At 36.5% G+C, this 17251-nt stretch overlaps 1 protein-coding gene across 1 annotated transcript in view; it reads left to right on the top strand.

The window, feature by feature from the left end:
• The window catches only part of ADAMTS19 (ADAM metallopeptidase with thrombospondin type 1 motif 19), a gene marked incomplete at both ends in the record, with an annotated part of 153604 nt that overhangs the window by 70808 nt on the left and 65545 nt on the right, over positions 1-17251 (top strand). Inside the window, one exon of the mRNA XM_082335783.1 lies at positions 4652-4757. Coding sequence (XP_082191909.1) covers positions 4652-4757 — 106 coding nt within the window. The remainder of the gene's footprint in view (positions 1-4651; positions 4758-17251) is intronic.

The raw sequence follows: 17251 nt of genomic DNA, 5'->3' as shown, positions 1-17251 counted from the left end.
TTATGGAATTTTGATTTCATACGGACTGGAAATGCAGGTAGACTCTGCTCTTGATCACTGGTAAAAGGGATATCTGAATGATCCCCTATCCCTCTTCATCAAAGAGTATGTTACAGGAACCTTGTTCTGTGCTTTTTATGGTCATTATTGCCTTATAATCTGGGGGAAAAAAAAACTGCTGAGCAGAACATTACTGTTCCCAAAAGAGAAGAGCTGTGAAATAGCTCAGGAATGTGTAGAGGTGATGTCCAGGTGATATCAATGGATTAAGCTGGTGGTATGTGGAAGGGTGTCTTTCTCTTTTAAGGGCAAGTAGATTTTGGAGCAAGTATGAGGGAAGGGATTCAGAATAAGCACATAGCTAATGGCGTGCAAACCCAGTTTGAATGTGTTGTGAAACCAAGGAAGTTCAGAAGAAAAGAAATTCAGATGTGCTAAGTAAGTAATTTGTGTGATTAAGACTTTCAGAATATGAACTCCATTTCCTTGGATCACTCTAAAGGGAAAAATAATAACCATTTGCTAGCCTTTTAGAATGCATTGTTACAAATGCAGACGTATCCAAGTCATACTTGGACGTTGTGTGGTCACTGTGAGAAAGAGCAATGTTTGTATGTTTGACTGTATATTTCTTAATGTGATTTTGTTTTTTTTACTGTGGAGTTTTTGCTCCTGTGGGCAATGCTGACAGTAGTGTTTTAGTACAGGTAGTGGGTTAATCATCTTATGGGCAGTGGGCCATGAATGAGTAGGTAAAGCTGACAAATTTGCTTGGATACTTTAGTAGGCAACGTGCTGTGTGTAACATCCCTGTGAGCTGAACCACAGCTTTTCAACATAGAAGTTGTAAATGTGTGCCTACTTTGAAAGAATAAATAGTTTGATGATGTGATGAGGATGCTCCTTAAAAAACCAGAGCATTTTAAAGATAATTTATCGTATTATGTAGAGTGAAATAGCCATCTCTACGTGTAGCTGTAATGGCAGTAATAAGAAACCACTGCTAAGACTTTGGCAAAAGTTTTACTTTTCTGAAGCAGCATGTATTTCATTTGGGTATTTACATGTTTGATAAGAAAATGTAGTCCCTTATGTGGTTCTGCTAGGGCACAATGGTAAAGCTTTACTCTCCTAATTGATATTGCATGTATTTTCTTCTGAATTAACTTGAGAAATAGTTAACTACAGAGTGAGGTAATTTGAATATTTTACATTTGGCATGTATTCATTTAGTGCTTTTTTGTTTCAAAACACAGCTTGCTTTATAGATAAATAACAGGATCTGTCCTTAAATTGTCAGTGAGATGATGTTACTGCTTTCTAGCCAACGCTTTTCAGATACCAAGTGTTTTAATGTGAAGCTGTGTGTTGAGACTGTGGGGTTCACTGGGAATAGCTTAATCATAACAAGGCAGCAATTGTTCGTTGTTTTTTTTTTTCCTTGTGGATTTAACCTTGGAGCAGTTCCAGCTGTGTTAATAAGCCACAGGAAGCTGCAGTGAACATACATACATTTAAAGAAGAAATTCCTTCTCTTTCCTAATGCAGAGACAACTAAGCAAGAGCAGCTGCTTACTGAAGCCAGTTTCTTTTTCTTTACATGTGAAATTAATAATGAAGGACAAGACATGAAACTAGTTCACGGCTAGTAGTTGGCTGATTTACATCCAGTAGCTGCTGTTGGATGTGGCTTTCACAGATGAGGCTGACTTTGTTTAATAGGGGAAAAGTCATAAAGCATTAGTTGCATTTGATGCTTTTGGACATTTCTAGAATCAGAAATCTAATTTAATCTAAACGAAATGCAAGTCTTATGTTTTGTATGCTACACTTAAAAAGGTCAAACATAATCAATTCCCTTCAAGGAATGCTAAGTTTAAAAACATTATTGGTGGTATATATTGAGTATCGTTGAAAATGCCTACTACTCCTGACTGCTTCTTCTGCAGAATAGGTATGAAACTTACAATATGCATAGTTCTTTGGGAATAAACTGGGGGGGTAGGCAGGATAGTATACAACAACAGATAGTACTCATGTTGTTGTAAAGCAAGATATTGCTGATGTACTTGAACCTGCCATTTTAGAGGCCAAAAGAGATTAGGGGACTTCTTTTCGCTACAAAAAACTAGACAACATCAGACAATTTTCAGTTCATACTCAGCACCAACAGGCAGAGGGAGGTTTGGGAATTCTCCTTCTGTAGATGCCAGCAAATAAGTGTTATCCAACTGAGGATAGCCTTCATCAGTAACTGTCGTGGTTTAACCCCAGATGGCAACTAAGCACCACACAGCTGCTCACTCCTTCCCCGCCAGCAGAACGGGGGGAGAGAATTAGAAAGGTAAAAGTAAGAAAACTCATGGGTTGAGATAAAAACAGTTTACTAATTGAAGTAACATAACAATAATTATTACAACAACAATAATAATAATAGTAATAATAATAATAACAACAACAACAATAATAATAATATAAAGATAATTGTAATTAAAAGGAAAACAACAAAGAGAGAGAAAGAAAACCCAAGAAAGACATGTGATACAAATTAAAACAGTTGATCACCACCAACCGATCGACGCCCAGCCAGTCCCTGAGCGGTGGCTCCCCCCGCAATGTCTCTCCTGGTTTTATTGCTGAGCATGATGTCATATGGTTTGGAATATCCCTTGGGTCAGTTGGGGTTAGCTGTCCTGGCTGTGTCCCCTCCCAACTTCTTGTGCACCCCGAGCCTGCTCACTGGCAGGGCAGTATGAGGAGCAGAAAAGGCCCTGACTCTATGTAAGCACTGCTCAGCAATAACCAAAACATCCCTGTGTTATCAACACTCTTTCCAGCACAAATTCAAAACATAGCCCCTTACCAGCTACTGTGAAGAAAATCAACTCTACCCCAGCCAAAACCGGCATGGTAAGGAAGGTATTTCTGAACATTTTGCATTATAGTAATAGGAATGCCCACAACACTTCACAATGCAGCACTGGATTTTATCTATGGCAAGAGTAATTTTTCTATTTTGTGTTAGCACTTTGTGATTTCATTGGTGTTGGCTGAAGTCAGGGCTCTGATGTCTGCTTCTTCTGGTATTGTTACCAGCTCTACTACTTAGAGCTCTGGTATTAAAAGCAGCTCTATCTTTTTTCAGTTTGGTCATCAAAACTTGAAAGAAAATGCATGTAATTGTGGAACTACAAGGCACAAAATGGTTTTAGAAATATTTTTCTTTTTATTTCAGCCACTGGAGCATAACATTTGAAATAAATCATTACATTTCAGAGTGTTTCTTATTTCTCATATTTTCAGTAGAGTTGATATAAAGGATACCTACATTTAGCATGAGGTGTCATTTGAAGGACTTCCAGTTTTTTGCTTTGAACATGTTTTGCCTTTTTTCCTATCCCAAATTACTTTTACCCCTGGTCCATTTTTTCTCCCTTCTTTGGAAAGATGTAGTAAACGTTGAAGTATTCTGCCTTATTCAAATCTAATTTGTGATTGTTTTGTTCAGTCCTGAACAGCATGTTTTCTCACATGAGTGCCGTGTCCAAAAACTTTCAGCCATCTCTGTTGAGAGCAACACTTCCAGACTAGTGGTGGGGTTACTACTTGAATTTCATGTTGTGCATGAGGCGTTGTTCTCACAGACTGACAAGTAGTTGGATTGTAAGAAGAATGACTTTTATCTTGTTAACTTAGAATGCTAATTATGACTAAATTTCAAACACTGTCAAACATTTCAAACTTGACCTTTACATGCAAACATCTAGCAGGTATGTTGATCCAGAGGGCACCACTCCATTGAAAGGATGTTCCTGGGAAGAAGGCCAAACACTTGAAATGGCGTTTTGATTGCTTACTCTGAAATTTCAAGCAACAAGCGGTGACAATAGGTCCCTGCTAAACGTATTTGTGGTCTGAAAAAAATTGCCATTACCCAAATTAAGCTGTGTGTTCCTCAAGCTTTTACAATTAGAGACATTCGACTTTTTAGAAGCTGAACTTGAACTCAAAAGCCTACCATTCAGGCTTCTATTTTTTGAAAACTTAGGTATTATATAGTAGAGGCATTATAGTGTCTACAATTAGTGTGTTTGTCAGGCTGCAGTCTCGTATGAATTCTTCTGGTTCTGTGACACCTGACTCTTTTACACATTTTCAAAATCATAAACATGCTGAACACTCTATCAGTACTTAACAGTGATAATGCAGGGACACGGCTCTGTGCTTTGCATTGTGTTCTTCTGAGTCTGTCAGAGGGAATACCTGTTCAGATTTTTGTCCTATTGTTGTAGAAATCTCTTTTCATTTACAGTAATATCGATATTCATATGTGTGTTCATCACATCTCATTAAGGTACCTAACAACGCTTTTAAAGAATACATTTTCTGCACATTGCAGTCAATGTAATCAGGTAATTTTACTATCAGGTAATAGTACCACTGCTTGCGATTTCTTTGCTATCTTTTGTCCAATTTTGTGCTGAAATCAGTCATTGTAGCTTATGAATAAATAAACCTTTGTCAGATACTTATTTATATATTCGGATGGCTCTGACCACAATAAGATTTCCAACCTGTTTGGGGTCAATAATGCCATAATACATACAGTTAGTAGTAAAAAATAATTGGATATGGTGGTTATGTTTCCTAGGTATAGCATATCTGAGTGGAATGTGCAGCGAAAAACGAAAATGTATAATTGCAGAAGACAATGGTCTGAATCTCGCTTTTACCATTGCCCATGAAATGGGTCACAAGTAAGTATGTGGATAACAAAGCCTAGTATTTGTTTGCATGTAATATTACTATGATTTGATTAATTTGACTGTGTACTTCAGTTTTTCCTTTTTTCTTTTAGGAAAGCTTTTAAATTTGATGAAAACTTTGGAAAACAATGGTCTTGTTATTAATGATAATAGTGACATGTATTGATATATATAGTATGTAAATTAAGAAAGTGTTTACGACTTGGAGTAATATAGGAATCTTTGTAGCTACACAATAACTAGGTTAGCTGGAAGGACTGACATTGTCTAGAGGAAAAGCAGGTGCCCCAAGATGTTTTTTCTTTTGGGACTGTGGTATTGTGTATCAGATCCAGCTCTGACTATTGTTGCCAACAAACATTTTCATGAGATCATGAGTTGGAAGAGCCCTTATTTAATTTGGCTTTCTCGGGATAGATCCCATTAAAGTGTATAATGGTCATCAGTCATCACAACATTAATATTGTTTTTTCCTCCCCTTAACAGAAAAGGATGACAAAGTGAAGGTGAAGGTAACTATGCTTCACAATTGGATTGGAAGTTGTTACTCATTCCGTGAGGAATACTTTGAAGCAAAAGCGAAAAATTCTTATGTTGCAATAATCAAATTTATTAGTGAAGGTTGTATTTGATTCTTGGCTTCAGTACTTGTTAAAGAGAAATAAGTAGGAGAGTTCTTATTTTAAAGTATAATAAAATTAAAGGGAGGTGTGTATTAATCTGTCATTTTTACCTGCAGAGTCTGCTCCAGGTATCTGTATATACATTTTCAGAAGAGCAGCTTCACAGTGACAGCAGAGAGGGAGGCTTTGTTAAATCCTCTGATCCTCTGAACGTTGAGGTTAGGTATCTTAGGACAAACCCTTTGAATTAAAAGTGATTTGCCCTAAATTTGGTCAAAGCTCTCTGCGAATGGAGGTCATAGCGTCTAATGTTGAAACATGCAGTTGATTACAAGAAAGAATTGGAACTTAAAATATTTCTATTTAGAATTTGTCCTGGATGCAAAATAAGCAAATTCAGAGCAATTATATAACTTGGAGGGAAAGGGTAACGGGAGTATTAGATGCTGCATGAAATGGATCTTTCCTGTTTTTTTGAGTTTTCATAACTGCAGAAAGCAACTCCAGGTTACTATAAGCCGGCCTGTTTGAGTAACAGTTACGATAAAGGAAAGACTTCAGAAGAAAAATGTGTTTGTGTTTTGTAGCCGCATGCTGTCCTCTCTCTTTTTTTCACTGTAGCGTTTGCTAATATTAGAAGGGGGGTGGGTGGAGGACAATGCATTTTCTGTACACTTGTTCTTATGACAGTAAACCAGGGATAAGGGGAAAGAAACAATAACTGAATATGATCTGCAAATAAGTTCACTGCTGGAGTAAATTAGAAAATTGTTTGAGGCAGGTATGATAATACCAGATGATTTAGAGAAATCTAAGTACTGCTGTATGCCCTGCACAATAAAAATATGTTTAGAGAATAAAAAGCTTGGCAGCGGAATTACTGGATTTGAAAAAAGAGGCATCTTGATCAACAAGAAGTGTAACACCTTATGCTTCCTGAGAAATGGTGATGTACAAAATCCTAGATGAGGAGAACGGGAAGCAGGTATAAAATTTTTGCAAAGTTATGGGTGATGTGTTGGTTCTGCACTAGCAGATTTGAGAATGTGGGATACTGATCTTATAAAGAAGGGTTTGTCTTGCAGCAGACAAGTCAGACCTATCTTTGGCATTCTAAGGGCTACTGGATGCCACACAGTATCTGCAAGAAGTTAGACAGGGAAGCTCACTGTTGCTGTCTAGCATTTCTTCCAAGACTGCTGCACAGGCCAGGCTCTGTAACTCTTGTTGCATTCGGTCCTCAACTTGAAATATTTTCATGGCTTTGCATTGCTGTGGGACTGAGGAAGAGAAGGGACATAAAAACCTGAATTGCTGATAAATGAATCCTGGGAAAAAAATGTTAAAGGCTACACTATAAACTTTCAGAACTTTCAAATCCCTCCATATTAATTCAAATAAATTTGGAAAAACAAATTGTGATGATACCCCAGCCATCATATTCTCACAGTCATAATGGCATTTGGATGTCCTTAGAGAAATTCTCACATTTCTCTGCAAGTACTGTAATAGGTGTTTAAAAACAATGGAAATAAAGAATAAACCAAATCTGGTTTCACAGTAAAGGACAGGATGTTATCTGAACCACACATTTCTTCAGGAAATTCAACCTCATGAAGAAGGCTAGTAACAAGCCACGTAGAAATTAAGACGACTACCACAAAAGTGAAAGAACAGGTAGTCAGAGTTATCTAAACAGCTGCAACAAAAAATAAAAAATAAGGGGCGGCCTCCAGTGCAAAACATGCAGAGGCATTCAGCTTGATGTCCGCTTCATTGTGGACCCAGAGTCCTTAACCATTGCAATCTAACATAGAGTGGTCTTGCCCCAAAGAGAGCAAGGTGATATTCCAGAGACATTTGTTTTCTCTGCATGACGGTCTCTGTCTGCCAGCCTAGCCCTGGCACTTGCGAAGAGCACACTAGAAGTAGTTGACCCTTTCTGGAGAGACAATATGAAAATATCTGAAGACAAACATTTGAATGAAGGTCCCATTGAAAAGGACCTCAAGAGATTCAAATGTAACTAGAGTATTTCTCACAGAGATTTGTCTTGCTGGTTAACTGTCTCAGAAATGGAGATTAAATGATCACCATCTAGACCAGTCATAAGTCTTCTCCTCTTTGAACGCATCATGTTTTCTAGAAAATTTTCACAAACTTTCTGAATCTTTGAAGTCATTTACCTACTACCTTCTTTTCCTGTCTAATGTCTTTAACCATTCTAGTTGCTCTTGTTGTGAAGAGAGTGTTATTCAGCAGCATAGGAGAAGTAAAAACTTTCTCAAAGACTTTGCCTCTCAAATTAGGAAGCAAAAACCCTTAATTTTTTTTGTCTTCTGCACGACAAATAATATACTTGCCCCTCAATTATCATTCAAATAGACTGAGAGTGTATGCAATATAGACTCTGTAGATTTTCATTGATCAGCCTAAGCACATAAAGAAACAAATGCATTCACAGTTGCCATTGTATTGATGAGTATAAAAGTACCTTTGAAAAAGATAACAGTTTGCTTTTGGAGGGCTTGCTTTTATATGCCAGCCTCCATGCTGATATCTATGTATTTGACATTCATTTGTCTCTGGTAAAATCTCATGATCATTTGCAAACTCAGAACAATTTGGCAGACCTCTAATATCACTGGCATCATTTGTATAATCAGAGGTTTAGGGGACTTTGAGGGGCATGGGGTATACCCCCTGTGCTGAAATCTAGGTTTGCTTGCACAGGAACATAGTGGAACAATTACAGTTACTTATACTGAATACTTCCAATACATGGATGTTTATTAAGCGCTGTGCTGTGGATTTCTTAGTTTTTCCAATTAAAACAGAAATATTCTCAATGAAATACAATGGCAAACTAAACCTTGCTTTGCAATACGAAGTGTCTTTGTTCCAGCCATGTATGTCTGAAAGCAGAGGATCTTTTAATGACATTGAGAAATAATGTTGTAGGTCAACAATTGATTTTTGAGCTCCATCTTGAAATATTAAGAGCCAGTCTTTGTAATCAGAGACTAAAAACTGTAACACATTGATGGAGCTGGTTTTAATAATCAAATGCTATTTATTAAAATAAATTTAAGGAGCAACTAGGTGATTCTATAATGAAATCATCTTACGGAATAAAAACTAACAACAATGAATTAAAAGACATTGTCTCCATGTGGAGAACTGAGAGAAGAAGACGGAGAATGCTATTATTTTGCTTATCAAATAACACTTATACCTTCATTTTACTTACATGGATTGCTGTCTGTGGGGTATGACTCCTTCTGAAGCATGGAGAAATAAAGGATAGATGTAAACTGCAGTTATCTGAAAATACATTAATTAACAATTATTATGTGCTCTAAGTGTACGTTAAAATTTGTTCTAAATAGTTGAAGGAGATACCGGTGGAATTCCTCAGAATCCTTTTTCTACACACCTGCATTCTTTTTCTGCTAAGCGTTTTGTGAAATACGAAATGTACGCATTTTTAAAATTCAGGATATTCTACCAGCTATTTTGTAGTTTCAAATGGGAAGTCTGTGGAATTTTTCAGTCACCTACTCAATAGCTCATGAGCAAACAACATATCTATTTTTTTGACGATATTCAGCAACCCTATGATATCCAGTGGAACTTGGAGAGCTTTAAGTGGGAGATTAGGAAATGCTAATGGAGCATCAGTTACTCCATGCATTTTTGTTATCACAGTCCAAAATATGGTAACGGAACGCAATAAAATCAACAAGAATAATAAAAGCAACTGTCTACCAATTTTTGTGAATGAGTTACTAATGTGGAGTAGGGAATCTCATTAAATTAACTAAAACAAGAGCTATGTTGATACTTATGAGGTTAAAGTAGAATTTTACAGTTGAATTTGTGTTTAACAAGGAACAGGATTAGCACATGGAAAGCAAAGGTATTAGTTAGGTTTGATAGAAGCCCTCCTTACATCTTGAAAACCACCTAATCACAGGGATAATGAGAAACTTCAGGAGCAGTAGCGGTCACTTCCACTGATAAAACCGTGCACAGTAGGATTCGTATTAGTAAGGATCACTAAATTAAGGCATGTGACACGTGGCATTTTGTCTCAGATGTTAAATCAAAGTATTTGTTTAGCATTTATTTTGATCTCTTATCATTCAGCTGTGAGAGAAAGAACAAAGCCTTACTTGGTACCTGGGTGGATATGCATACAGACCACCCACTGGTTACGTTTTAATGACTTTTCTATCTTGAGAAAGAGGCGTAGAGAGGTTTTGCAGGATAGTGGCACTGTTTTTCTCTTTCCAAAATACCTATTTGTGGGGTAGACCAAGAGCTTTGAGTCTCCTACCTGTTAGTCCAGCAACTTCCTCAAAGGTTACCTTCCCCAGGAGAGGGTTTTGGGGATTCATTTGGGAAAAAAATAGAAGAAGAAAACTCTGTCTGCTTGGTCAGCAACAGCAGCCTGTCTTGAATAATGGAAAGAGTCCCTCCCCTTCCATGTGCCTTCCCCTTTTCTGGGGCAGCCTACAAAGGCAGAGTTTGTAATTCCTACTAACTCATGATAAGCAAAGCTTTCTTTTGTTTCCCCAAACAAGGAAATGTATCTATATTGGCACTGTAATTGTCGGTATCTGTGTTAAGAGAATACACTTTTCATTCCTGAAAACAGGATTTAGATGAACAATCCACGATTTGAATCACACTGGTGAAATTACCTGTCCCACGGGACCTTTCTCTTTTTACATGAGCTAGTTGACTTCTAGCCATGCAACAGATTGTACTGTTCTTATCTGGATAATTATTTAATTACATTTATTTTACATTCCAGAATGTGAGATAAGTATTTTTTTTAGAACGAATTAGAACATAAAAAAGTGACACTGTAATGCTATTTCACCACAAAAGAAGAAACATACTTTCAATCTGTGGTGCAATTTTCTGCTCTGAGAAGGCCGCCAAATTAATGTTTCTGAATGCTCAGAATATTTTAGTTGATTAAGAAATGAACCGTAAATGAAATAATATACGATCTCAGCACATTGGACCACAGTATGAAATCATGAGGTAAGCAGTTGTTGAAGCTGAAACCTGTTCCCAGAAATAAATGCAGGTGTGATAAGTTGAAGAATAGTTTTGAAACAAAAACTGGTGAAAGTACTAAGGAGCTCATGCTGTAGGAGGTGGTCTTTTGAGGCTCCTCAACTGCAGAAGTGTTTCAGTACAAGTACAGTTCCTTTGCAACTGCCTTCATTAGTAGAGTATGTTTCCCAAGGTTGTCCTGCAATCCGTTACTCAGGCTTTTGATTCGAGTGAAAGAGCAAAAATAGGAAACTACTAGGTTCAATGTGACTGTATTTTATTTTATTAACTTCCAGTGATCTTTTTTTTTTCCAGCTTCAGGCCTTCTCTTCTAAAATATTAGAACTTTTAAGCCTCTGCTTTCATGTTTTTGGATTTTTTTCACTAACACTGACTTATAAATTATTTCTTTGTAATTAGTAAGTTAGGAGCCAATAGGATTTCTAAATTTGTTGATCTAGGAGGCTGAGAAATTAATTTCTTGGCACCCACAAAGGCTTTTTCTTTATTTTGGCTTTACAGTACCAACTTTACTGCAGGTCAAGACCTTCTTATTTCAGGTTATGCTTTTCTATCTCCCCTCTCCTTGATGTGAAACTGTTCCTCTATTTCTGTCTGTAATTCCTATACCGAAAGACATATGCCTTCTAATTAAAATACATCCTCTTAAAATTTTGGATCGTTTTTGTCACTGTATAATTTGTATACTAGCATGAAGGAGACAGGCTAGCAAAATTTTGGAGCCCTAGCATTCCGAGCACTGGGACATTCAAACGTGAGAAAATCCCTTCATAGTTATAAGCATAAACAGTAAGTGAATGAATTTCTAGGAAGCGTAGACAAATCTCAAAATACACCTATCTGTTATATGCTGTGCATAGCACTTCTCTTAAAATAGATCTGCATAAGAGAGATACCATGATGTCATATATTTAGCCAGCTCTGATTTGTTGATGAATCATTGACTTAAAAGATGTTTGCAAAGTGCAGGGTATTTAACCAAGGGGCAATGGATAGAAGGTGCAGGGGAGGTGCCTGTCATTGTGGCCTCCTCCCAGCTGTGCAGACTCTCTCTTTTCCCCCCCATTGCTTCTTTCCTTAATTTTTCTGTCCTTTTTGTCTAACGGTCCAAAGCTGGGTTTCTCAGTCTAAGTTTAGATATGCAGATAGAGATATTAATCTATCTGTACATATAGAAATATCCATAGATTCAGATAGTTGGATACAGAAGGCTGCTTCTGTATCCAACTATCTGAATCTATGGATATGTCAGAGATGTTAAGCTTTAACTGGTTCCACTGATTTTCATCATTACCGAGTTTTTTGTTCAAAATGAAGTTATTGTTGACTGTCAACTGAAGAGTAGACACAGGAACCTAATTTTGAGCAATCCAGTTTGAAAAGCACAGCCACAGTTTGCAAAATCGAGCTTTATAATGATTTAAAATATACATGCCCAGCAAACTGTAAGAAATTATCTTTCCCATGCACTTATTTGTGTCACTGACAGATTTACAGAGAAATGGCTGTACTTCTCGGCAGTTTGTGGATAGCTGCATAAAACACGGACATATTTTTGTATTATTTTGGTATTGTTTTACTGTCTGCGGTAACATTTTCTGTCCTGTTTGTTCAAAAATGTTCACTTTACAGGAAACTTCATCTATAAAGCATACTACTTGTTTGATAAGAAACTAGCTTTATTAAATTTACTCTTAACAAGAAAGATACCACGCTTCCCCTTTTCGTTGCTACTTAGTTTATTGTTTTGATAAAAGGTAATAGTGAGGTTTTCCCTTTGTACTGCATTTCAGCATTATATATTCTTTATTTCAAAAATGATTTATATGAGAAACACCACAGTGGTTTCATCACAAATGCTGCCTTTTTTTTCTGTTAGATTAGGGAAAGAATCCGTAAGGTAACTGTTCAAAACTATTGCAATAAAAACCCCACAGTGCACTGACTGATCTTTAAAGCCTTTTTTAAAATATCCTTGTCTCTCTTTTTTTTTAACTTATTTTAATGAAATTCAAAGTATCGATTAGATGTTGAACCATACAAGCAGGACGTTTGATACGCCTCCAATGATAGTAAACAGAAAGTAGTGGCAAAAAATAGCATTGTCCCAAAAAAGCAGCACCAAGGTTCTTGAGATCACCTTAGATTTTGTCATTCAGTTTTCGTGCTTTAGTAGGTAAGTTCTTTAAAAATCTATAGGCTCTGGTTTTCCTGCATGCATATCAAAGTAGCCACCTGTGTTCCACAGTCATGAAGGTATGCTGACTTAAATCAGCCTAGGGCCTTATTGGGCAAATGGGTATATCATACCAAACTTGCCAGTGGTCTGGAAATTGTTCAGCAAAATACGCTTGCAATTAGAGATGACAGAAAAGGATGCAGTTTATTACAAACTTTGCATTTCCATTTACTCTTACTCTCAAAATCTATATGGTGATTCAAAACCATGACAAAAAATAGCTTTGAACCATGCAAAAGAATCAGTCCAATTCTAAGAACAGACAGAGGCTCAAGAAAGATCTTATTTTATGCAAACACATCACAACAACGCCTGGCAGAAATCAAGCCTCGCTAGCCTTTTGCTGGTAGCTAGTCAGCTGAGGAAAGAAACAGCTCAGGAAGAAGTGAAGCACTGAGACAGTGAAGCAGCACCGCATCAACATTTTTTGTCAGTTAAAAAGATACGGTAATTTTGTACTTGAAATTTAGAAGGTTAGTCAACTCTTTCTCTAGCAAGGTATTAAGGCTTCCATTTCTGCCAGACTATAATGTTTCAGGATGGATTTACAGTTAATTTTCCTTAGAATAGCATTTGTAAACTGAACAGTTAGTAACTCAACAACAGTCTACAGGATGCATAGGCTTAAGTGATAGCCTGATACATTTTAAATAGCTGTGAAAAAGTTGGCAAAAGATCACAATAGTGTCATTGGGTTTTGTTAATAAGGAGACTTAAGGTGGTTTTTGGTCTATTCACAGAGTACATGACAGCTCAACGTCTTTTTCCTGATGATGTATTTTCTTCAAATTGAAGACATGCGAAATGTCAGTGTTTTTTCTTGGCATAAGATTAGTCATAAACCGTAGGCATAACTGTTTATCTTGAAGTACTGCAGTTTGCAGGATGTGGCATGGGTATCGTATTTGCCAGAGGTGAATACTTTTCTCATATTCGGTACTCTCTGTAAAAACTTTAGCAAGGGACCATATGTACGTTCATGTTATGATGCTAAACACGTGTCATGTGAAAGCTTTACATCATTATTTATATACTTAAGACAAAGGACCATCACACGATGCTAGGTCTAGATCCAGCTTCTTGAAGCATGGTGGTAGAAGTGTTGGAGTGATAGAGAAGAAAGCAGCTGTTTAGCAAAAGTTACCAACTCAGCTGGACACTAGCATGCAGCATACGTTCATGTCCATGTATTAATATACATGTTGTATTTTTTACCCAATTGTTTGAAGACTGAAAATGTAATCGGAGTTGCCAACATCCTAGAGAATGAGCAATGATTCACAAAAGAGAAATATTCATTGCGTAAACACATTTCTTTTGATTTTTTATTTTTACCATTGAATTTTTAACACGGAGATTGAGCTTTCCTTCTCCAGTAGGTTCTTCCTTTGAAGAGAAAGTTTTTCCAAAAGAAATCATCTTCTGGTTTTTACCGTCATAGTTTTTCTGTAGCTAGGTTACTTGCCTTTCAATTCACTTCAGGCTAAATAATTCATTTACAAGTAGAACCATTCTTATCCCATTTATGCAATGATCTGTGAAGCCCTCATATGTTTTAAAACACTTACTTACAAAAAAATGATACAAGAATTATTGTTTCACTAACTGGGATTTAAAAAAAAGCCAACATACAGTAATGCATATTTTTTGCATTAATTCTATGAGATAGCTTATGGAAACCTGCTACTAGTCTGTTTGTTTACATAATTTTCTCTATAAAGACAGCAGTGTGATAAAACTTTTTTTGTTGAAAAAGTGCAATACAAGTACTAACAAAGTAGTGCAGCTTCCGTCTCCCCGTCTGTGATAGTCGAGTGAGTGGTGTTATTTTCACTTATCAAGTACATCCTTGTCATACTGTGATATGCAAAATTTCAGATTAGACAAACGGTTGGGACAATCATTTTGCTATTAAATGCCATATAAGTTTTTAAACCTTGTTGTTTCCAAGTCCATAGTTTAAGAAGTTTTGATCGCTCTAACGTAGTATTGCACATAACGATGACAAAAAAGAAAACAGTGGAAATGATAGGGAGGATAACACCTTGTAATTAATAATGATTTTTAATTAATTCTTATTTTTATTTTTTTAAGTAATACAATCCATTATATGTTTTTTATTTGTTAGAATGGAAAAAAAATCTATGGCATAATTATCCGTAGCGTACTGCTTGCAGGAAATTTACAACTGCTAAGTAGTGATCATTTATAAAAATATGAATTTTGAAAGAAACCACGTGGCACCCTGTTCCCATCACACATCACAGGTATAAACTGGCAGCAGCATTCAGAGGTTTACTATCTCCTTCACAAAGGGAAAGTTTTTTCCGTCATTTTCATTCTGTCATGAGCTTAAACTGGTGCTGTTATCGTGGATCTGCAATTTACAGTCATCATTCCTCTGCTGCTTATATCTCTTGGGCTGAACTGTTATCTTTTAGGGTCTGGGAATCTGTTCATTATACTGAATATTCAACAACCTACCCCTGGTTCCTTGGGTACTTGCTCTTGTGGTTTTCCTAATCCATCTCTTATTTCGTAACCCCTCTCCTGTTAGTGGCTGTAAATCTCTGAACAGTAGAGTGGAACTCTTTAATCTTTTTAATTCTAGCTTTTTTTTTTATTTAGAGATAGACCTAAAGTAATTCTCCACATCTGTCTGAACTCTCCCAATTAACTGCTCCTATATTAAGTCTTTGATACTACTTAAGTCTTTGTGCCTTCATTGCCTGTTTCTAGTTTAATAGCATCATTCTTGTTCAGGTGCACTACCATGCATTTAAGTGGACCGTGGTGGTGATAATCAGGTCATCATCTGCCATTTGCAAAGCACAGTGAAAATAAAAAATCTGGCAGTGCTTTTTAAACAAGTTTTAGAGGTTTTATGAGGTAGAAGTATTTTTTCAGTTGACTTGACAACCATGTATAATGTTAGTGGGATTTATCTGACCAAGGCTCTTTGTCAAAATACTTTTAAATTGAGATTATTAAAATATAGTTTAGTTGCATAGTGTGAGTTGAAATATTGCTAATATTTTAGTTTGGGACTGCATTCCATAGGATGCCTCCTGTTTTCATATTACATCTGCCGTGTATAGTCTTTACCCAGAATGGGTGGAGCATTTTTATGTATCAGTGAAAAAATAAAGCTTCTGTTCTCAGAACAGAATTTGACATATTTCCATATGGGTATGATCCACTACTTGTTAAAGTACAGCACTGTCTTTTTGGTTATTTATGGTTTTTCTGTTCAGCTTCTTTCTTTCACCACTCACATAATGTGATGTGGTGAAAAGTCAGTACTACTGCATATCTCCTTTTATGTGATCTTGTAATTGATACAAGGTCAGATAAAAGTATGCAGAAGAGATCAACAGTACGTATTGAGGAAAAGATTTCTGAGAATGTTTAAGAGCAGGTTCTGTTGCTGCTTTAGCATACTCCTCAGATATTCTCTTGCAATTTAATTAGTCGATGTTCACATAATGACCTGTACTTCCCTTTTGAAGTAGCTATTCATTCTGATAGTCAAAGGCTTCGATACTGGTCTTCACTACTTGCTGGATATTTTGTGATGTGTACTTAATTTGGAGGTGGAAGAGTGTGGAGGAATGGATCCTATTTAGTTAGCGCAGGTACTTTGAACTACATTTGAATGTCAAAGCAGAAGTGCTACAAAAGTATAGCAGCTGAAGTACTGGAAGACGGTTGGAATTAGATTTTTTTATTAGTGCTTAATGTTGCTGATATAGACAGTTGTTACAAATACAACGGTTTTTACCGCGTCTTACCTTAAAAGACAACGTTGTCCTCACAATTCACATGCTGCTAGACTATAGAGAATGATTCTGTGGTAGTAGATTGGAAAAAAGGATTACACTGATGTTGGTCTGTAATGGTGGCTAGTGGAACTGGTTTTTGAAACAGTGAGGATCTTGGTTCAGCTCAGCACACATTTTTCTGGGTGATTTTCCAGACTGGTTTGTGACAAAGTCTGACTTCAAGACTTGCTCTTCAGAGTGGATGGGAAACAATAGTAATCAAAATATTTCTTCATTTTTTTTAATTGTAGGAAAATGTTTTAAGTAACCTATAAATGTGTTAATTCCCACTCTGCATAAATGGGAGCCATCAATTCTGTAATAAATTGTGTTAACAAGTTTTTGTGTACTTGTATGTTGCAAATGCTTTATTTCAAATCATAGTGTGTATATATATGACACTGATAAATGAGTACTTCTGCAGTGAGGAAGGACATAACTTGAAGAGCTGTAAGCAAAATCTATTTCTTGTGCAGTCAACAAAGTGAAGCGTCATTAGATTTTCTGTGTCTCCTTCCATAGTTCTTATGGATAGAACTCTGGAGATGAGGACATCTCAAATTCTGCATGTGAGGCATTGAAGAAGAACGTAAGGAAAGTGCAAAGGCACTTCCATGTAGTTGTTGTGGCCCATTCAGGCAGTTCAGGAAAAGACAGAAGCTAAGATGAGAGTAAACAGATTTGTTTACCTCGGTTACACTGTTTACAACA

The sequence above is a fragment of the Platalea leucorodia genome, assembly GCF_965183815.1.
Source record: "Platalea leucorodia genome assembly, chromosome: Z".
Lineage (NCBI taxonomy): Eukaryota > Metazoa > Chordata > Aves > Pelecaniformes > Threskiornithidae > Platalea > Platalea leucorodia.
The sequence above is the reverse complement of the archived record's forward strand: the minus strand, read 5'-3'. Positions and strand labels throughout refer to the sequence as shown.